The 23,238-nt window shown below is 46.6% G+C and overlaps 1 protein-coding gene across 2 annotated transcripts in view; it reads right to left on the bottom strand.

The window, feature by feature from the left end:
- The window catches only part of CACNB3 (calcium voltage-gated channel auxiliary subunit beta 3), a 122,657-nt gene that overhangs the window by 82,349 nt on the left and 17,070 nt on the right, over positions 1–23,238 (bottom strand). Inside the window, exon 1 of one of the 2 annotated variants that reach the window (XM_029594628.1) lies at positions 21,181–21,868. The exons of the other annotated variant lie outside the window; for it this stretch is intronic. Within the exon in view, the coding sequence (XP_029450488.1) occupies positions 21,181–21,225 (45 nt within the window). The 5' untranslated portion in view covers positions 21,226–21,868. Of the gene's footprint in view, positions 1–21,180; positions 21,869–23,238 lie in introns of those variants that run through there. 2 annotated transcript variants of the gene reach the window in all.

Here is a 23,238-nt window from a genome sequence, read left to right as displayed (position 1 = left end):
TGGGAAGAAATCCATTTTTTTGAAGTAGGGCATAACCTGTTAGCTAGTTCCATCATGGCTTTGTCCCAAGATTTAACTGCATCCACGATGTTAGAGTTATCGAGCAACTGAATTGCTTCGGGAAAGTTAGCGATTAGCTCCTCGCTCGTGCAAGACTTCGTGATTTCAATTTCTATTCTATTGGTTGAGCAAGTTTTGATCTGGGGTCTATTAAGAGAAAGAATCGTAGAAATTAGATAATGATCTGACCAGGGAACTGGACGACTAAATGGGTTAGAGTTGGTCCTAAAAAAATCATTAACAAATACCAAGTCCAACGTATGTCCTGCTTTTTGGGTGGGAGTATTAACTAGTTGAATAAAACCTAAAGCATCCAATGAATTTAAAAAGGAATCACAACTCGCTGATCGTGGAAGAATATCAACATGCAGATTAAAATCCCCCATAATGATAGTAGGAATGTTAAAATCAATCGTGGAAGAAAACAATTCTAGCAATGGGGAACAGTTATGGTCTAATAGCCCGGGGGAAGTATAAATCAGAAATATTTGTAATAAACATGATTTAAAAAAGGCTACTTCATATCGTGCTGCTATGTCCACCTTATGCTGAGTCATATGAAACTTTTTCTTAGCTAACAATAATACACCCCCTCCTTTTTTATCTAACCGTGGGCAAGAAAAGATATCATACTCCTCGTGAGGTAATTGATTAATAAGGACCGTATCTGTTGATCTTAGCCACGTCTCGGTAATCCCGCAAATATCCGGACTGGCTTCTTTAAGATGGTCAATAACAACAGGTATCTTTTTACTAATGGACTGAATGTTCACTAATGATAGAGTTAGCATAGTTAGAGTAAACAGTTTTGAACTGGGGACAATCGGTATTTGTACAAGAGTCCGATGATAAGTCTTAGATCTTTGCTGGTCATGATGGGCAGATATTCTATTGTAGGTAATCCTAGAAGGGATCGAATATCCCGCCATCCTAGGCTACTGTACTTACGGTTATAGGCGTAACCGGGACAACAGATAGCTCACAGGATCACTAATTCCAAAAGCACCGGGAAGCACCAAGGGGAGCAATAAGGGGAAATCCCCTTTAGCTCGCCCCGTCGGCTCGCGCCGCCGACTTGGTCAGCGTCTTAAGGCCCCGCGCTGCTCGATGACGTCACCCGGGGGAGGGGTCGGCGTCGGCGTCTAGCGGAGGGAGGGACCAGGTCTCGGGGAGGCGTCGCGGTAGCGACAAGGCTGTAATCCAACGTGATAGTAATCCCGAAGTAGTCTTTGCCTCAGGAGGTAACAGCGAGGCAAGGTTCAAAAATTCACTCCCTTGGGCTTCTTAAAAACCACCGACCTGGTCAGCGTCTTAAGGCCCCGCGCTGCTCGATGACGTCACCCGGGGGAGGGGTCGGCGTCGGCGTCTAGCGGAGGGAGGGACCAGGTCTCGGGGAGGCGTCGCGGTAGCGACAAGGCTGTAATCCAACGTGATAGTAATCCCGAAGTAGTCTTTGCCTCAGGAGGTAACCGCGAGGCAAGGTTCAAAAATTCACTCCCTTGGGCTTCTCAAAAACCACCGACCTGGTCAGCGTCTTAAGGCCCCGCGCTGCTCGATGACGTCACCCGGGGGAGGGGTCGGCGTCGGCGTCTAGCGGAGGGAGGGACCAGGTCTCGGGGAGGCGTCGCGGTAGCGACAAGGCTGTAATCCAACGTGATAGTAATCCCGAAGTAGTCTTTGCCTCAGGAGGTAACAGCGAGGCAAGGTTCAAAAATTCACTCCCTTGGGCTTCTCAAAAACCACCGACCTGGTCAGCGTCTTAAGGCCCCGCGCTGCTCGATGACGTCACCCGGGGGAGGGGTCGGCGTAGTAGGGTGTCTCTGCCTTCAAATATCCACGAGACTCCACTGAGACATCAAAAAAGAGCACATGTTCCTTAATCCCTTGAGGACACAGCAGACTGGCGAGAAGAATCTAACTTTGGATTCCTAGGAAAATTAAAGTCCCCTCTCACAATCAAACACACCTCTACATATGTCAACAACAACTCTTCCACCGCATGCAAAATGGTCAATTGGTCACTGTTGGGCACATAGAGGTTAACAATAGTAACATATCTCGACCGACTTTTTTTGCAGCCCCCCTCCGGAGACGGACATCGGCGACGAGGGACCACGGCTCCCCTGCCTCCAGCTGCCCGCGAAGATAGACGCATCGCACGGGCGAAAGCAGCCCCTGTGCGTGCAATTGGGCCGCTCAAGATGTGATGTCACGATGTTTGGCATCACGGCATGTGACGTCACCTCTTGAGCGGCCAATTGCACGCACAGGGGCCGCTTTTGCCCGTGCGATGCGTCTATCTTCGCGGGCAGCTGGAGGCAGGGGAGGGGAGCCGCGGTCCCTCGTCGCCGATGTCCGTCTCCGGAGGGGGGCTGCAAAAAAAGTAAGTCGCTTCGTTGCTTTTCACTGCCAGTCCTCTCTCCCCTCCTCCAGAAAAGCAAGGCTCCTTTTTGCGCCTTGCTTCGGGAGGAAGGGAGAGAGGACTGACAATCCCAAGCATAGGATTGCCTGTCCTCTCTCTCTTGCTACTTTTTTTTTTTCGCTTTTTCGCTTTTTTTTTTTTTTTTTTTCGTTTTTTCCACTTTCGTTGCTTACTTCGGGAGGAGAGGAGAGAGGACTGGCAATCCCGAGCGTAGGAGAACCGTCCACTTCCTGGTACCTGTCATTTCAAATGTCATTTGAAATGACATTTGAAATGACAGATACCAGCGTGTCCGTGAAGCGTTAGGCCAGCGCACCCAGGATACTGTATAGCGCTCTATACAGTAAAATGGGTTGCGCAGGCCTAACGCTTCACGGACGCTTCTTAGACGCAGCTTGCATTTGCAAGCTATTTACATACAGTATCGAGCGGTAGGTGAGCCGGACTGTGCGTGCGGCAACTGCGGGTGCGCCGGGCACTAACGCAGCTCTTCCTACCGCTCCTTACTGTATCGGCCCATAAGCAAACAAACACTGACAACCAAGAAACTAGCTTGCATGTTTCTTTTGCATGCCATTTCAGAATCCAACTCAGAGAATAAGCTCCTTCCTGTTCTTCAGAGTCCATGCCAGCATGCTGTTCTGTCCCCAGATACTTTTAGCACTTCTTGTCATCCAGTGAGCAAAGCGAGTACACTATTAAAGCCTTGGCTTCAAGAGAAACTTGATCCAGTAATCGTGGTTCTACCTCAGACTCTGAAAGACTCTAGTTCAGAGAATCCACTCCAGGAAGAACAGCTCAGTGTAATGGACCTGTCTCAATAAGTGCATGCCATTCCAGCTGAGCGTTACCGGGAAGAACCTGCAGCCTCCGCCCTGTTCCAGAAGGAGCTTCAGTCTACCATCCCAGGGGTTCAACTCTCTACTGCCCCTGTTCTGGTGGTCCAGTCAGTGGATCCTGAGCCACTGGTCTTACATTCCAGTCACTCTGTGCCAGAGGTTTTGCTTTTTGGACACTGAGTCAGCAATGCTCCTGCTCAAGAACCCAGACAGCCCAGAAGGGGGTGCTCTTCCACAGTCTGCCTGCCTAGAAAAGGGTACTATTCCAGACATCCAGCCCTCAAGCTAAGCCAAGCAAAGCCTTGTTCATCCAGGTCAAGCCTCATTATGTCGACCCAGCCAAAGCCCTTATAGAAACTGGGATCCAAGAGGAGGGGATCTTAAAAGGGGGTGTACTGTTAGGATTTAGCTTGCTACTCAATTGGGAAAGCGTGAAACCTTTAATCACTGGCTCATGGGTTCAAGCCCCATGTTGAGAGAGAGAGATTTATAGAACCCACAATCCAGGAGGAGCACTGAGAGGAGAGGATCACCTTGCTGGTGACTGAAAAGAATCAGTAAGTTTTTGCTTGGGACATTTTCTTTTTTTAAAAGTATTGGGGCGAAGTTAACTATTTGGGAATATTATTTAGTGTGTTTGTACTTTTAATAGTCAGTAAGGCAGAGAATAAACAGAAGTTAGATTGCATTTTTTAAATAGTCAGTAAGGCAGCTAGAAAGCAGTAGTTAGTGTGTTTATTTTTAATAGTCTGTAAGGCAGCTAGTAAGCAGAAGTTAGAGTGTTTGTATAGTAAAAACAAAAAAAAAAAAAAAAAGTAGCCAGAAGCTAGAAATAAGCTAGGAGCAGTGTATACCTAAGTAAAAAGGTTGAAAAGTTCAGTTTAGTTACTCACCTTGGAAAGGTTTTGAGTTAGTGTGATTTGGTTTGATTAGGTACCAACATTTGTTAATCAAGAGAGCAGTGAGTCACTCTGGCTGACTAACTGAAATTAGACTGTTTGTATTTCCCAACCCTAGCTCATCCTTTAATTTATAGGCAGGTGCCACTTAAAAAAAACAAACAACCCTTATTGAGCGTTTGATCATTCTCCTGTAGGCCACTACTACACATATAGTGAATTCACTAATACATTTAAAGGACATTAATTAGACACATTCCTACTCCCATAGCAACCTAAAACTTAATTAGGAATGAACAAATATGAGGTGAAGGCAGCAGTCCAGCAGCAAGAGGGGGGCTTCCCAGTCTTTTGCATCGATTGTCACATGTATGATTTTTTACCCACTGGTGAGAAATTGTACATGTGCATGCGATACAAAGAGCTCCTGGCTCTCAGAGAACGAGTCCAATCTCTGGAGGTTAGAGTAGTAGATCTGGAGGAGCTGAGGCAGACAGAGGTATATAGATGAGACCTTCAGGGACATAGTAGCCAAGTCCCAACTTCAGACTGGCAGCCCTGGTGCTGCCTTGGAGGAAGAAGGTCTTATGACTGGAGAGCATCAACCTGGTGCAGGAAAGGATCCTGTAGCAAGGACCTGCTCGCCAGGTAATGCATTGTCCTTTCGCACCGAGGATATCTCCCCAAGGCCTACTGCCCAGGAGGGAAGGGTTAGGTCGGGCGTCATAGTTGGTGATTCGATTATTAGGAATGTAGACGGCTGGGTGGCTGGTGGGCATGAGGATCGCCTGGTAACATGCCTACCTAGTGCAAAGGTGGCAGACCTCAAGCGTCATCTAGATAGGATTTTAGATAGTGCTGGGGAGGAACCGGCTGTCATGGTACATGTGGGCACCAACGACATAGGAAAATGTGGGAGGGAGGTTCTGGAAACCAAATTTAGTCTCTTAGGTAGGAAGCTTAAATCCAGAACCTCCAGGGTAGCATTCTCTGAAATGTTCCCTGTTCCACGCGCAGGTCACCAGAAGCAGGCAGAGCTCTGGAGTCTCAATGCGTGGATGAGACGATGGTGCAAGGAAGAGGGATTCAGTTTTGTTAGGAACTGGGGAACCTTTTGGGGAAGGGGAAGTCTCTTCCGAAGGGATGGGCTCCACCTTAACCAGGGTGGAACCAGACTGCTGGCGCTAACCTTTAAAAAGGAGATAGAGCAGCTTTTAAACTAGAACAAAGGGGAAAGCCGACAGTCGCTCAGCAGCGCATGGTTCGGAGAGAGGTATCTTCAAATGATACTAATGATGCATTAGAATTAGGGCATCCCGAAAGTGAGGTTCCAATAATAAGAAAAGTAGTCCAAGTGCCAGTAACTAAAAACTCACCTGAGCTAAAAAAAATTCTAATTTATCCCTATCAATTAAAAAGCAGAATGAAAATACAAACAAAAAACAAACTTTGAAATGTTTGTATGCTAATGCCAGGAGTCTTAAGAAGTAAGATGGGAGAACTAGAATGTATAGCAGTGAATGATGACATAGATTTAATTGGCATCTCAGAGACATGGTGGAAAGAGGATAACCAATGGGACAGTGCTATACCGGGGTACAAATTATATCGCAATGACAGAGAGGAGCACCCGGGAGGTGGAGTAGAGCTTTATGTCTGGGATGGCATAGAGTCCAACAGGATAAACATCCTGCATGAGACTAAATGCACAATTGAATCTTTATGGGTAGAAATCCCTTGTGTGTCGGGAAAGACTCTAGTGATAGGAGTATACTCCCATCCACCTGGTCAAGATGGTGAGACTGACAGTGAAATGCTAAGAGAAATTAGGGAAGCTAACCAAATTGGTAGTGCAGTAATAATGGGAGATTTCAATTACCCCAATATTGACTGGGTAAATGTATCATTGGGACATGCTAGAGAGATAAAGTTCCTGGATGGAATAAATGACATTTTTATAGAGCAATTGGTTCAGGAACTGACAAGAGAGGGAGCAATTTTAGATCTAATTCTCAGTGGAGCACAGGATTTGGAGAGAGAGGTAACGGTGGTGGGGCTGCTTGGCAATAGTGATCTTAATATGATCAAATTTGAATTAATAACTGGAAGGGGGACAGTAAGCAAATCCATGGCTCTTGTGCTAAACTTTCAAAAGGGAAACTTTGATAAAATGAGAAAAATTGTTAGAAAAAAACTGAAAGGAGCAGCTACAAAGGTAAAAAGTGTGCAAGAGGCGTGGTAATTGTTAAAAAATACCATCCTAGAAGCACAGTCCAGATATATTCCACACATTAAAAAAGGTGGAAAGAAGGCAAAACGATTATGGGCATGGTTAAAAGGGGAGGTGAAAGAAGATATTTTAGCCAAAAGATCTTCATTCAAAAACTGGAAGAAGGATCCAACAGAAGAAAATAGGATAATGCATAAGCGTTGGCAAGTTAAATGTAAGACATTGATAAGACAGGCTAAGAGAGAATTTGAAAAGAAGTTGGCCGTAGAGGCAAAAACTCACAGTAAAATCTTTTTTAAATATATCCGAAGCAGAAAGCCTGTGAGGGAGTCAGTTGGACCGTTAGATGATCGAGGGGATAAAGGGGCACTTAGAGAAGATAAGGCCATGACGGAAAGATTAAACTATTTCTTTGCTTCGGTGTTTACTGAAGAGGATGTTGGGGAGGTATTCGTACTGGAGAAGGTTTTCATGGGTAATGATTCAGATGGACTGAACCAAATCACGGTGAACCTAGAAGATGTGGTAGGCCTGATTGACAAACTGGACCGGATGGTATACACCCCAGGGTTCTGAAGGAACTCAAAAATGAAATTTCAGACCTATTAGTAAAAATGTGTAACCTATCATTAAAATCATCCATTGTACCTGAAGACTGGAGGATAGCTAATGTAACCCCAATATTTAAAAAGGCCTCCAGGGGCGATCCGGAAACTACAGACTGGTTAGACTGACTTCAGTGCCAGGAAAAATAGTGGAAAGTGTTCTAAATATCAAAATCACAGAACATATAGAAAGACATGGTTTAATGGAACAAAGTCAGCATGGCTTTACCCAAGGCAAGTCTTGCCTCACAAATCTGCTTCACTTTTTTGAAGGAGTTAATAAACATGTGCAGAAAGGTGAACCGGTAGATGTAGTGTACTTGGATTTTCAGAAGGCGTTTGACAAACTTCCCCATGAGAGGCTTCTAGGAAAAGTAAAGTAAAAAGTCATGGGATAGGTGGCGATGTCCTTTCATGGATTACAAACTGGCTAAAAGACAGGAAACAGAGAGTAGGATTAAATGGACAATTTTCTCAGTGGAAGGGAGTAGGCCAGGGGTCGGGAACCCATGGCTCGCGAGCCAGATATGGCTCTTTTGAGGGCTGCATCTGGCTCGCAGACAGTCGCCACACTTTCCCGCTGACCCAGCTGCTCCCCGGTCCTCCTCCGCCCGGTCTTAAAATGCTGTCAGCCCGGGCGGAACGCGGCAGGACAGCTGGAGTCAGCGGCACCGGCGTGCTCTCTTCTACCCGCCCCCCCCCTCCCCGCAGCCCGGAAGAGGAAGTGGAGAGTATCGGGTGCCTGCGCGGCAAGAAGAGGCCACGCTAGTGCGTTCGGCATCGGCCCGAAGAAAAGAAGACTGCAGCGCGGCTCGGAGGAAAATGAAGAGGTTCAACCGCGGCCGATGGGACTCCGCCTCCGCGAGGGCTGAAAATGAAGAGGTTAGCGTTGGGAGGAGGCTGCTGCTGCCGCCGTGAGTTCCCGGGGTGGGGGTGTGGGGGGAGAGAGAGAGTGAATGAGCGAGCAAGCATGTGTTTGCTCGCTCATTCACTCTCTCTCTCCCCCACCCCGGGAACTCGCGGCAGCAGCAGCCTCCTCACAACGCTAACCTCTTCATTTTCAGCCCTCGCGGAGGCGGAGTCCCATCGGCCGCGGTTGAACCTCTTCATTTTCCTCCGAGCCGCGCTGCAGTCTTCTTTTCTTCGGGCCGATGCCAAGCGCACTAGCGTGGCCTCTTCTTGCCGCGCAGGCACCCGATACTCTCCACTTCCTCTTCCGGGCCGCGGGGGGGGGGGGGGGCCCTGTGTGTGTGTGTGTGTGAGTGAGAGAGAGAGATGCATCTCCACTTCCTCTTGTGTGTGTGTGTGTGTGTGTGTGTGTGTGTTAGAGAGATGCATGTATGTGAATGATTGAGAGCCTGTACATGTGAAAGAGAGTATGTCTGTGATTGAGAGCCTGCCTGTGAGAGAGAGAGAGAGAGAGCATGAATGTAAGTTTACCATTGGGAACCTGTATGTGTAAGTTTGTGATTGAAAACCTGTTTGTGTGAAAGAGTATGTGTGTATGATTGAGACCCTTTGTGTGTGAGAGAAATCATGTGTATGTATGATTAAGAGCCTGTGTGTATAAGTAAGAGAGAGATCATGTGTGTCTGTGTGTGATTGAGAGCTGGTTTAGGTGATGGAGCATGTGAGTATGTGATTGAGAGCCTGTGTCTAAATGAGAGAGAGACACCATGTGTGTCTGTGTGTGATTGAAAGCTGATTTAGGTGAGGGAGCATGTGAGTATGTGATTGAGAGCCTGTGTGTAAGTGAGAGAAAAAGATGTTTGTAAGCATGTGAATGAGAGTCTGTGTGTGAGAGAAAAAGACAGCATGTATTTATGTGATTGAAAGCCTGTGTGTGTGTGTGTGTAAGCGTGAAAAGATAGCATGTGTGTAAATGCGTAATTAAGAGCCTATATAAGTGAGAGAGAAAAAACATGGGTATATGTGAGTACTGAGAGCACTGAGGTGTGTCATTGAGAGCCAGTGTGAGAGAGAGCGCTGGTATGTGACAGAGAGGAGAAAGTTCCAAGCAAACCACCCCACCTCCTGCTAATTCAGAACAATCTCAGGACACCTGATATCAAACGTTCCCAGGTATGCAGAGCAAAAAAAATTTTGTATCCTTATTTTTCATTACTGGGTCTTTGTGTCTGCTATTTTGAAATATTTTGTTGGTATCTGGAAATGTTTTATATGAGTTTTTAATTATTGAATATTCCACTCATCAGCTGTTTTGAAATATGTTCTTTTTGTTAGTACAGTTTTACTGCTGATGATTTTATATTTCTTGATTTGTTTTATAAGGATGGGTGATGTTTCTTTTTTCCTTTATTACACTGCATACAGAGACTCTGGCTTGTTGCAGTTTCCAATTCAGTTTTTTCTGCATGTGTTTTGGTCTCTTTATTCTATGTTAGGTGAGGGACAGCACGTGATTCAGGTGAGGTTTTCTGCTGGCATGTGGTTTCTGTGTAGGACTCTATAGCAGCCTGACTTGGTCCGTTTTCCTAATAGGAGATGTATTGGTGTCTTAAGGCCTGGTGTAATATTTTCAGAGACTTATTGTACTTTAAAAGTGTGATCTTACATAAAATGCACACATTTACTTGTATTTAGTTTTAAACATATTTTATGGCTCTCATGGAATTACATTTTAAAATATGTGGCGTTTATGGCTCTCTCAGCCAAAAAGGTTCCTGACCCCTGGAGTAGGCAGTGGAGTGCCTCAGGGATCTAAATTGGGACCCTTACTTTTCAATATATTTATAAATGATCTGGAAAGAAATACGACGAGTGAGGTAATCAAATTTGCAGATGATACAAAATTGTTCAGAGTAGTTAAATCACAAGCAGATTGTGATAAATTTCAGGAAGACCTTGTGAGACTGGAAAATTGGGCATCCAAATGGCAGATGAAATTTAATGTGGATAAGTGCAAGGTGATGCATATAGGGAAAAATAACCCATGCTATAGTTATGCAATGTTAGGTTCCATATTAGGAGCTACCACCCAAGAAAGAGATCTAGGTGTCATAGTGGATAACACATTGAAATCGTCGGTTCAGTGCGCTGCGGCAGTCAAAAAAGCAAACAGAATGTTGGGAATTATTAGAAAGGGAATGGTGAATAAAACAGAAAATGTATCGCTCCATAGTGAGACCACACCTTGAATACTGTGTACAATTCTGGTCGCCGCATCTCAAAAAAGATATAGTTGTGATGGAGAAGGTAGAGACAAAGGCGACCAAAATGATAAGGGGAATGGAACAGCTCCCTTATAAGGAAAGACTAAAGAGGTTAGGGCTTTTCAGCTTGGAGAAGAGACGGCTGAGGGGGGATATGATAGAGGTGTTTAAAATCATGAGAGGTCTAGAACGGGTAGATGTGAATCGGTTATTTACTCTTTCAGATAATAGAAAGACTAGGGGGCACTCCATGAAGTTAGCATGTGGCACATTTAAAACTAATCGGAGAAAGTTCTTTTTTACTTAACGCACAATTTAAACTCTGGAACTTGTTGCCAGAGGATGTGATTAGTGCAGTTAGTATAGCTGTGTTTAAAAAAGGATTGGATAAGTTCTTGGAGGAGAAGTCCATTACCTGCTATTAAGTTCACCTAGAGAATAGCCACTGCCATTAGCAACGGTAACATGGAATAGACTTAGTTTTTGGGTACTTGCCAGGTTCTTATGGCCTGGATTGGCCACTGTTGGAAACAGGATGCTGGGCTTAATGACCTTTGGTCTGACCCAGTATGGCCTGTTCTTAGGTTCATGATGCCTCCCCACCAGCAGAGGCCCTCAGTATGCCTCATCACGAGTCTTGTCAAGTTTCTCCTCATTGCCCTTGCCTTCCTCCCTGCAGAGACTTACTGGCCCTCAGAACCCAAGAGTTGAACCTGTGGGTGAGGGAGCTGGCTAGGCAGAAGACTCATCCTTGTGTCTTGTTCTGAGTCCTGCAGTGCACTCTGGGGCTGCTCCCCAGGTGGGTTTCCTGGACTCTGGGGCCCTTAACAGTGTGACCCTGCCTTCTCACATACACAACTAGAAGAGGGGCTGCACATTGCACTCTACATCTTGGTGTTCCATTCTATCTTGCAGATAATATTTGACCCTATCAGCCGTGTTGGGCCTTATGCTCCTCCCAACAAGCCCTTGCTTAAGATTTCAGATGTTAAAACTATCTTAAATCAAGCAGAGGGCATTCTCTTGTGCCAGTCCATTTCAATTGAATGTCCTATCTCTGTATTTCTGAAATGATGTAAAACAGGGCTTTTCTCCAAAGCTTTTAAGAGATAGAATTATGGAAGTTTATTTATGATTAAGTCTGGCTCGACAGTTAAAGCCTTTTTTGTCTTTAACAGATTTGAGGATGGTGGTATAGTCCTTAGTAATAAGTAAGACTGATTATTGCAATGGCCTGTGTGTAGGGTTACTACAGAAGTTACTGAGGGTGTTGCAATTCATCATGAATGGAGCAGCGAGAATGATTATAGGATCCCTACCACATGAGCATATAACTCCATTTTATATTATTTGCGTTGGCTGCCGGTAAAGATGCCAAGATGTTGGTATTGTTCTTTAAAGCTTTGCATACTGAAGGCTATTCCTTGTCTAGATTAGTTCAGCCTTATGGCAACAGTCAAACCTTACATTCTTTAGACCAAAATCGTTTAATGGAACCAAGTTTTAGGGATTATAAGAATCGGGAAACGCGAAATAGAGCTTTTTCTATGCGAGGATCAAAGATGTGGAACGTTATTTCTAATGAACTGAGGACAATGGAGGAGCTGAAGTTTTTTAGAAAATTGTTAAAGTCATGTTTGTGATATGATAATACGATTATGTATGTTTTTTAAGCTGTAAGTCACGCAGATCAACAGCATTTGGATGTAGCAGATTATAAATGAAACAAATAAATAAATAAATACATGTCTGTTTATGTTTTATTTGTACATTGCTGCAGTTTATAAATTTGAATTAAACACAATTCCGCTACCTCTCATCCCCTTCCTGTCTCTTTCAACTGCCTCACATCCCACTAAGCCTTCCAATTTCTTCGCACACTTCCCTGCTCTACCCAGCCTTCAGCCTCCTCTTTGCTTACACCTATTTCACATCTATAGGCCATTCTCAAACCCCCTTCATACCTTCACAGCCCAACTCACACCCCGCAGCAACCCTACTGCGCCCCAATCCTTGCTCAGTTTTGAGTCCCTGCTATCTCCTCCATCCTAAAGTCCCTACTTTCCCCCATTCTCTCCCAATACCTGAATCCCTCTTACTCCCCCACCATCAAATCCCTGTCCCACTCTCCCCCCTCAATAACCAGGCCTCTACTCCTCTCCTCACCTCAATTCCCTATGCCCCCTCCAAAATCCCCGAGTCCCCCACCCAAACCATCCCCGATCTCCCCTTAATTCCCATTCCTTCCCTCAACCTCATTCCCAAGGAATGGGGTCCCCACACGCAGCACAGGCAGGTCAGTGACCTGAAACCTACTGGGGGGGCTTCCTTCCTTTCAGAAAGGCCATGCATCTAAACTCAGCGTCAGGGCCTTCCCGCCGTGCAGCGGGGAGGCGGAGTTAAGCCGCACCCTGCAGCGTGTTCAGAGGCGTTGCTTTGCACTGCTGCATCCCTGTAGTCCTGACACAGAGTGCAGACACGTGCGGCATCCGAAAGGCTGAAATGTGGTGTTCCAGGTCACTGGGGCCCCAGCCTGTGCTGCCTTCTGTCCTCATCTTGATCGGACCACCGATGCTGAATTGAAATGCACCGGCGGTGCCGCCATTGGCTTAGAAACCCCCTCCCCTCCCTGCATGGATCCCTGTACAGCTGACCCCTCCTCCTAAACCCCTCTCCATATCTCTGCCCCTGATTACAATCAGAAGTGAAATGGATGCGGACTGAAGTTTGGTTCCTTTATGTTAAGCCTAGGCTGGGAAAACAAAACACATGGGACTTAATTTTCATTGGAGAAGCCCCGCAATCCCACTCCTCTTCTCCCCTGCCGCCCTCGCTGGGGTGGTTGCAGCTTTGAAGACCAGAGACTGGGGGTGACAGAGCAGCAGATGTGACCCTCCACGGGCCGCTGATCCTGGACGGAAACTTGCATAAAGCAATTGGCCAAAAAGTGCAATTAGCCAGATCCTTGCTGTTGGATGGGAAGAGGATAAACATTCAGCCCTATTTATTATTCATGTCCTCCTGCTGGAAGTTTCTAACATTAGTGCATTCTGCAGTCCAGCTCCCCGGCAAGCAGCATGCCCAGCTCTGCTGCAAGCCATCCAACCTACCTACTCTGCGCCTTAGTTAGCTTCCCCGGTCCACCTGAAAGGAAAGGGCCGCCCTGGGAAAGAAATGCCTTCTGCCCTTTCATCTTTTTGAAACCTAATTAAAAGAGAGGAGCTGTTCTCTCTTATTTATTTATTTATATTTCACTTTTGGGCACATCAAAGCAGATTACACTCTAATTTTATACCTGAGGCAACTGAGGGTAAAAGTGACTTGCCCAAGGTCACCAGGAGTTGACAGTGGGATCTGAACCCTGGTTTCCCTGTCTTATAGCCCCCTGCTCTAACCACTAGGCTGCTCCTCCACTCCCGTGCTCTTGCTAAGCTCCTGAAACCCCTCTCGCCCGGCTTCATACATACTTTTAGCCCGTTCCCCCCAACTCCTTCAGTTTCACTCTGCAAAGAGTCTCTCTCTCAGGCGGGAAGGGGCTGATCGTGTCTGTAACCCTGAAATTCTCTCTTTCTGTCCCACGCTGGGCCCCTGACTGTAACAAGCTGCGCTCGGCTGCGCTCACATGAGACCGCACAGTTGTGCGTACAGTTCGAATCCCAATTTTAACAAGGAGTTTAACGCACAAAAAAAAATAATGTGCGTGCGCACAAATGCGAGTAAAACTGTGCACAGAGCTTAGAGCCTCTCCGTGCAAATCCCACGCTAAGGAAGGCATCGGCCATTACTCCCCCGATGCAGAGGGAGGTGCTGGCGCAACTCGGGTTGGAAATGTATCTCCTGGTCAGATGTGGAGAAAAGTTCCTGAGGCTACTCTTACTTAGTCTACGAGGGCTGAGCCTGGAGTTCGTGGTGCGGTGGTCCGATGCGCGGGATTTCTGCGCAGAAATCGTGTTTTACATGGGCTAAGCATATCTTTGTGAGCACGTTCGTGGGCTAGCACACTTTTTCAGGCTCCTGATACATTAGCTTACTGCATCGGGAGCTTTGTAAGTAAAGAAAATGCGTGCTGGAGTTCAGTGCACATTTTATGCTCTCATCTTATTTAATCTAAACTAAGTTCTATCTAGTAAACTTACCACTCATAAATATTATTTACTTTGATCACCAAGTTATATGCATATGTATGTATTTATTTTGTCATATAACGACCACTTAATCGAAACTAAGTTCTACCTAGTAATTATTCCTCTCATACGGGCCGCTCTCCTGGCGCGCACACAGGCCCAGCGGTAGAAACGGGCAAAAGGAGGCGCTAGGGTCACTAGCGCGTCCCTAGCGCCTCCTTTTGGCCCAGAGCGGAGGCTGTCAGCGGGTTTGACAGCCGACGCTCAATTTTGCCGGCGTCGATTCTCAAGCCCGCTGACTCCACGGACTTGGAAACTGGACGCCGGCAAAATTGAGCATCCGGTTTTTGACCTGACAGCCGCGAGCCGACTTCAAATTTTTTTATTTTTTTTTTACCCTTCGGGACCTCCGACTTAATATCGCCATGATATTAAGTCGGAGGGTGCACAGAAAAGCTGTAAACCAATTAGATGTTCCAAACGATTATCGGTATATAAAAACACTAAATAAATAATAATAAATAAATCAGGGACTGGGAGAGGGTCTGTCTGCATCTCATCACCAGAGCTCCCTCCGTCTGTGGCCAGTGCACTAAAATGTGAAGAAACCAATGTGCAAGCTAAATTGTAGTGCACATTCTCTTTGCTCACACACTGAAAAATGAGTTAACACCCAATGAAAGAAGTTAATGGTATGCAAATGCTTTGAGAGTTAAAAAAAATAAAGCATGCCAACACTAAAATGTGTACATAGAAATATGCATAGTGCACAAATCATGGGTGTTTTTGTACCTTAAATATGATACATGTGTTAAAAAAAAACATGATTTTTATGTACATAAAACACTAAAAAGGTGCAGTAGATAGGCTGAATTTAGGCAACTGCCTACGGTGCCAGAGTTTGAAGGCGCCAAATATCCAGGCCAAAAGGGAGCCTGCTGCTGCTTGCTTTAGAGCTGTGTGCCAGCTCAAAGGAGCATCGCTGTGTTACTCTGCCTATGGGGGCCAAAATCTTAAATCCAGCTCTGGCAGTAGACAGATGTAAAGTTTAGAAAGTGGTTTTTTTCTAGGTGGGGGGAGCAGGTATGTATACGAACAGTTATCACCACTGTGTCTGTTGTCAGGTAAGCTCTTTGGGGAAGGCATTTAGAATAGCACAGTTATCACTATGTGCAGCGCTTTTTCCTCCTGCTTCTCCACTTTGCTGGGCAAATCTTGCCACCCCTCTGTCACAGTGTTGCCATGCAGCTCCTGCCTGGCCAACAGATCTGCTGCCAGCTGTTCTCCCAAGTCCTACACAAACCCAGAGAAGCAAGAGATGACAGTGAGAGTGAGTGTAGCATGATGGAGAAAACTCTAGTGCCAAAAGAGCCTTTTCCAAAGAGCATATATAACAATGGAAAGTTGTGTATACAGCAATTCTTTTCTTCTAGCTTGGAGGTCTTAGCAGACCTAGTGCAGAGGGTCTCTGGCCCAGATCTTGGCTTCAGGTACCTCCAAGTACCCAGTTTAGCCCATTTTTTTTTAGGCTTGGAAATTTAACTCCTGGGGCAGAGATGGAGTAAAGTTAACTCGCATTTCTGGGCCCTAGTATTCGTCTCTGGTGCCCTGCCAGTGGTTTCCCAGATGCAATGTTTCACCCTGACCCTGGGAGATCCGAGTCTAGGACCCTCACACCCAGGAACTCCAGATCTGGCATCAGGCTGGCACAGCACCAGAGCCTAAAATTGGCCCCAGAAATGTGACTTAACTTTATTCCACTTCTGCCCCAGCAGGTCTTTAGAAAACATGAGTTCAGCCTTCAAGACATTAACGTACCTCTTGCATTGTAGAGGAATAGCTAGTGCCTTCTTTCCGCGTGGGGGAGCGCTAATTTGTGTGCACACTTTTGGCACACTACAATCCTTTTAAAGGGCCAACGTACTAACCCTCTGTATTTTCCAAGGACTGGACGTTTGGAGAAAATCTGTATTGCTAATATTCAAAGACACTTTTTTCCTAGGCAGTATTTTCATTTTGGTGGAAAGAGGGCATGACCTAAAAAGAGTTAAAAAGTATCAGAACATAAAAAAGGAGCTGTGGTTGAAAAAAGAACGAATAATGAGACCAACGAGCCAAATGAGTTTCTCTCTTAATAAAGTAAGTTACTTTTGCCCTGTTACAGGTAAAGTATTACTGCCCTGAACGTGGGAACTTCCATGCTTGCACCAGCAATAACCTCTTGGTAATGTGGTGGGGCTTCCTTTAGAACAACTTGGCCTTAAAGGGATGGGGGAGGGGGGCAGTGTTTCTGGCAGGTATTTATGTGAGACTGAGAGTTGGAAACAGGTCATCTACTACTACTACTAATAAGAACATAAGAACATAAGAACATGCCATACTGGGTCAGACCAAGGGTCCATCAAGCCCAGCATCCTGTTTCCAACAGTGGCCAATCCAGGCCATAAGAACCTGGCAAGTACCCAAAAACTAAGTCTACTATACTATAACTGCTGCTAAGGCAGAACTGGTTCATCTTACTAATCTCTGGCCAGGGCCAGCAGCAGCATTAGGTGGACTAGGCGGGGTGCTGTAGTCTAATGTGAGGGTGGCATTTTTGAAAGCAACGAACAAGAGTGGAGAGGCATGGAGCTGGGAAAGGTCACGGTATGTGAATGGAGCTTTGAGGTGCGCAATCTGCAGAGTTCGGGTGCATGCAGGAGGAAAGAGAGAGAGAGAGAGAGATCATGTGATGCCGTTACGTCATTGTTGCCTAGGGTGGCTGCCCATCCTTGCACCTTCACTGTCCCTGGCTGATTCTGTCCCCCACCCTACTCAAGTCTAAAGTGTTCTAATTGATCTGCCTACACCCCACCACCATCCCTTCCAGGAGCTATAACAGAGGCAGTCCAGGCATTCTCCCGCCTCCTGACTCCCCCACTGAAGCCCCAGAAATATAATACAACACATTATTGAACCAACCCCATTTTAAGAAGAAAAGACGGCCACTGTTGGGGTTGGTGGACCGTAGGCTTGCCCCGCGAACCGCCGCACTTACCCCCTGGGCCAGGCCTCACTCATCGCTTCCCAACGCCGCCAGACTGCCTTGCTCTCCAGTGCGGCAGGACGCCATGCCTCAATGTAGCAGGACGCCACCAAGGTTCCTCATGGTAGGATGCCGCCAACACCACGATTTTCCCTAAAGTGCACGTGCACTCGATATCCTGTCCTTTAAACAGCCCATGGCGGAAAAGGCCTGTTGGTGCTCCGCGATGACATCTCCCACTAGGTCTATAAAAAGCCTTCCTGTTCACCTCTTCCTTGCCTTGGCAACAGGTCTCCCTACTGTTTAGTAGCGTAAGTTGCTTCACCATTCTTCATCTTCAATTCCTGTAATCCTTGTCTTTAGTTCTTCAGTTCCAGCGTCCTTGTCTTCAGTTCTTCAGTTACACTGGCCATTGTCTTCGTTTGTCAGTTCTTGTGGTCGTGTCTTCAGTTCCTCAGTTCATCTTCGTCTCCTCGTCTGCCTACCTGTTCTGCTCCTTGCCTTCCTGCCCTGCCTAGCTGTCCCGCCTTTCCCTCTGGATGGATACCTGGTACTGACCTCGGCCTGACTCCTGGACATTCCTGGATACTGCCTGCCACCGACTACTGCCTGCCTCCTGGACATTCTTGAATGCCGCCTGACACTGACTACTGCCTGTTTCCAGATTCACCTCACTTATGACTATTCCGACCCAGCGACCCTGACGGATCTGTCTACCATCAGCAGAGGCCCCCACCTAAGACCCTGCAGGTTGTGTCAACTCCACCTCAGTCCAAGAGTCCATGAATTCAACAGCTCTAGCTTTATTACAATGTTTACAATGCAACAACTGAGTTGGACCCAGGCCAATCTAACATTAATACACACCATTCATTCCACCTGGCCAGCTATAGATTGGCTAGACCATACCACCTTTTACCAGCCATGGAGCGAGCTGGGCCATCTGCTTTAGGCTGTGGCCCCACAGCTTCCAGGAGGTTGTCCGCCATACTGTCATAGGCTAGCTAGCATGCCTGGACACCCCCTACTGCTTTACCTTCCTTTTCTGTGCCACCAGCCCACAAAGGGAGGCCACCTGGCTCCTCATGCAGCTGTAGTGATCCCACATGGCAAGCCTCACTGCTTCCCAGCAGCACCTACCACACCACTAACTCGGGTACTCCACCCCACAACAAAAATTAATGCAACATGCTCCACACTACACCAAGATGTTACCATTCTAATAGATGGGAGGGTAGGTTTCTGCAGCAGAGAAGAGGCAACGAGAGGGCCTCTTGTCCACCCCTGCCTCTTTTTTTATAATCACAATTTTTTATTGAGTGATCCATTTACACGATAAAAACATTGCGAACATCAAATGAACCAACTAAATGAACATAATACAATACCATTCGCCTGTGTTATAAGGCAATTAGGGAACACTCCACTTTTTCCCCCTGTCCTTAATACAGTATTGCGTAGACTAAATAGAACATAGAAGCAGCCCTTTGGGTGTAGCTAAGCCTACAAATACCAAGAGAGGCTGCACTCTGATACCTCTCCCGGCCATGGAACTGAACCAATAGTAAGGGCTAACCCTCCCCACGGACAGGATGAAGGAATTCCATAAACGTCCCTACCCCCCAAAATGCCCACCCCCTTCCCACTCCCCCCCTCCCAAGGTCTGGCCATCAAGCAAAACAAACCAATCAGCTAGGTTATATATAAAGCGTAGAACATCAGAGGGTATGAGGTCATCACTCCTTCAAACAGTCAAACATACATTAGGCATTAAATATCAGGCTACGAGCATGATGTGGTAAAGTCTGCACATATATTTCCCAGATCTCCAAGAATATCCTGCGGTGCGCTGGAGACAGTTTAGAAGTAAGATTGTCCATGATCATCAGTCGATGGAAGTGGTTACGCCAAGTCCAATAGGATGGTGCCGATATCTCCAACCAGTGGGCTAGAATCACCTTCTTTCCCACTAACCAGGCCTTTCTAATCAATGTTCTAGTTCCTGCCTTGCACCCCTGCCTCTTATGCCCCACTATACCTTCCCCAAAATCTGCCCCACCTCTGCCTCCCACTCCACCTTTCCTTTCCCACAGCCCCCCAAAGGAAGGGAGAAGTTATGGGGAAGGAAACCCAAGGCGAAGAAGAGCTGTAGGAGTTGGGGGGGAGAGGGTGCCTTCTGCACTCTTATCCCATCCTGTATGGACACTTCAGCCCACGGACTTCCCTAAATTGCTCCGATGTCCTGTAAATTAAACCAAATTATTGACTGCATAATATGTAGAGTTCTAGTGGAGCTATTGGGTCTTGGAGAAGACATAAATCCTTGTAGGTTATGATACCTTTCATAAGGGCCCACAAAAAAAAAAAAAAATAGATGTGATAATTCGTGAGCTCTGGGGACTACATAGCCTCTCCGAAGCTTAACTCCCTACCACAATGTCTCTTTTGTGGGAGCGATGAAAAGCCTCACAACCTGAGAAGATTCCCCTCCTGTATACAGACAAAATGATAACAAGGGAACTGTAGTAAATGCTTTGGGGGCCGCTTCTTTTGCACAAGAAGCTTCCTCCAAAACTTAAAAAAAAAAAAGCCAGGCTTTGGACTTTTTCTAGAAGCCTGCTATAGACTTAAATCGATAGTGGTAATGCGTTCCAAAGTCAAGCACTTTTACAAGGTAACTTTTTTTTTTTCTTAGTTTCATGTAACCCAAACACAGATGTTGCTGGGAAGATCATAAGGGCCAGGGAGGATGGTAGATGATGTCATACATAAATTGGGGGAGCCAGGTTAGGTGTACAGAGTCTTAAGAGTCTTTCTTTTGTTTTTTGGAAACCAATAGAATGACTTCAGCATGGGTCGAATATGGTCCCAACACTTTGCTCCTGTGATTAAGCCAGCTACTGTGTTTCGCAGCTGTATTTTAGGGAGCCCGGTCAATAGAGAGTTGCAGTCATCGATAGGAGTTGAAATATGATCAATGGGAGCATTGCTAAGGGGAGCTGGTGGCCAGGACACGAGGTGTGCTGTGGCCTCGGCTGTGAGTTTATCTGGAGTAGAGGTGCTTGCGGTCTTGAGTCAACCCAACCTGTGGGGGAGAAGAAAGCTTCTCGCTGCTGTGGGCAGAGGACTCTAGGTCTGGGTGTCACTATACACAAGCAAGTAACAAGCCTTATAAACTATGTACAAGAGTTCAGGGAAGAGCTGATATATTTGGCAAGCTTTGGAGAGATACTCTGCCTTTGTGGATTCACTGGTGGCCCTTATTGTGAGCCTAACACTTTTAGCCTGCTTCTGACCACTAAGCAGTCGCTTGGTTTGTGATCACCTGAGAATTCTCCTGGCTCTGTCAGCCAGCCAAAGGCACCTGAACCCTCTGGCTCAGGCTTCACTTCACATGCTTAGTTCAGCCCATTCTCCCGCCATTTCACAGGCAGAAGTTGGTCCTGCTTACTCCTCCTCTGTCACCACGCTCTGGAAGGTGAGAAGGAAGCATCAAGTGAGCGTGAACCTCACTTTCTTGCTTATTAGATAAACAGTACCAAGCTGCCAGTTTCACAATATGCTATGGGTGTCCGCATGCACTTTTACACACATGATGCCAGCCTTTAATGGCACACGTAGGGCACCCCAGGGAACTGCCTCTACAAGATATCTATAGCTACGCACACATACAAAGGAAGTACAGGCTAATCAAAGTAAATATCCAAACCACATCAGGATACTGGAAATCTGACAGAACCATATTTAAGCACGAGATTAAAACAAGCCAGCCTCACTTCTGCCCATGAAACATCCACACTTACCACCTCGGAGTCTTCGAATCCATGGAGATACGAGTCGTCGTACATAAGGACTCCAGGGAAAATGCCAGAGCCAGTAGCCTAAAATTAAATCCTGGGGCGAAGGGGGGGTGCTGGGTCCTGGATCAGCAGCCGAAATCTTCTGGTCACACCCTGGAAAGCTGGCTGGAGGGAAGGCAGCAGCAGCAGCCCCTTTTTTCCGCTTTGCTTGCCCATCAGGCAGGGAACAATAGCATCCACCCACCTTCCTCGCTCGCCGCCTCACGCAGGCATCCCAGGGCTCTGATTGGCAGAGGCAGGGCCCGGAGTCTGAGGCTGCACAGCTGGAGCCGCCAGATGCTGAGAAAGTGAGAGGCAGAGACAAAGGAAGGGAGAAGAGCAAAGGGGGAGCAACAGGAAGGCACCGGGAAGAAACGGGGACCCCCCGCGGAAGGACGGCAGCAACACAGAGAAGCACGACAGGAGCCCGAGCTGCAAGTCGTCCACTTGCTCACTAACATTATAGAAGGGCAGAAGGCGGACGGGGCAGGGGTGAAGCGGGGGCAAAGGTCCGTGTGCATCGCAGCCCCCTCTCTAGCACTTGATTCCGTCTCCCTGGGTGAGTGCGGGACAGCGGATGCTGCCGTGAAGCAGCTCCGATGCAAAGGATCCCCGCCCGCCCCCTGTTCCTTCTCTTTCCAGTCCGTCCCCAGGAGCGTTTGTGGGGGAAAAGGGAACTCCATGCACGAAGCTTCAGACAAGGGGAGCGGCCAACTTTCCGGGGAAAGGGCGCCATCTGCTGGGCAAGCGGCGCGACAGCGGGGGCGACTCCCAGTCCCTGTGGCTCTGCTCTGCTCTGCGGTCGGGGGGGGGGGGGGAGATTCATTTTCGCACCCATTTTCCTCCGCGTAGCGGGGATTTCTCCTTCCTTTGCCACCGATATCGCGGTTCCCAGCGCAAGGCTGCTGGCGCCAGGCTTCTCCTCTTGCCGGCTGGATGCAGCAGGCCCCAGAGATGAGCAGCATTTATGATTTTCACATTCAAAGCAGTTCCTGCCTTTTCATTCAGAGCGCCAGGCACAATGATGTTCGTACAAACATAAAATTAGAAATCGCATTACCAGTTCAGCACACCCCTAACAATATGGAATAAACCTATTAAATGTGGAGGGTTTTTTTGTTTTTTTTACTGTCAGACATGAACTACAAAAGTATCTCTTCAGGGTTGGAGGCTTCCTCCAATAAGAGGCCTATCCCTGAAACAAACATTGGTAAGATTCATTAATTCCAGATCAATACTTTTCCCAGGGACTGTAATAGGTTTTTGTATCTCCCTTAAGAGCAGAGATAGCTTTTCTGTGAAACCAATTTCCTGGGCTTGTTTGAGGTGTCTTTCCTTAAGGAAACAGTAGTAAACTTTGCTACATGAATGAGATGTTAATTAGTTTCTTAATTGTAACAGGCGCCCCTGATGATCCCAAATACAACAGAAAACAGGTATCAGGGACAGGTGAAAACCAGCAATCTCAGCAATTTTCCAAAGTGTTCAATATTTGGGGCCTGTCCACAGTACATCCCGATGGGATCCCTGCAAGGCCACATTCTACCCCCACTACAATAGGGAAACTGTTGCAGCAAATTTACAACAAAATAACAGTAGTTATTTTTCTATACTAAACAAATGTACATTTTTCCCTGGTAACAATACATGCATTTTGTCACTATTTTGTAAGAAAAGCCTCTTTCTCTGCCTGTGCTATTGAATAATATTTATTTATTTATTTATTTATTTTTGGTTTTTATATACCGGAAGTTCCTGTATACAATACATATCACTCCGGTTCACATTTAACAGAAATAACTATCGCCGGGGAGGCGGTTTACATGGAACATATCGAAATAATGAACGGATAATATATAATAAAGTACAATCTATTGGGAAAAACAACTAAGATCAACTTAGAACACAACTTAGAACACAAATATAGGAGGGAGGAGTTAATTTACTGTTAACTGTTTTAGAGGGAAAAAAAATCTCTCTTTTATGACTTTCTTTCGTCTCACCCAGGATAAAAATAAGTAG

The sequence above is a fragment of the Rhinatrema bivittatum genome, chromosome 3 (assembly GCF_901001135.1).
Source record: "Rhinatrema bivittatum chromosome 3, aRhiBiv1.1, whole genome shotgun sequence".
NCBI classification, from domain to species: Eukaryota; Metazoa; Chordata; class Amphibia; order Gymnophiona; family Rhinatrematidae; genus Rhinatrema; species Rhinatrema bivittatum.
Note: the sequence above shows the minus strand (reverse complement) of the source record. Positions and strands in the feature narration are given on the sequence as shown.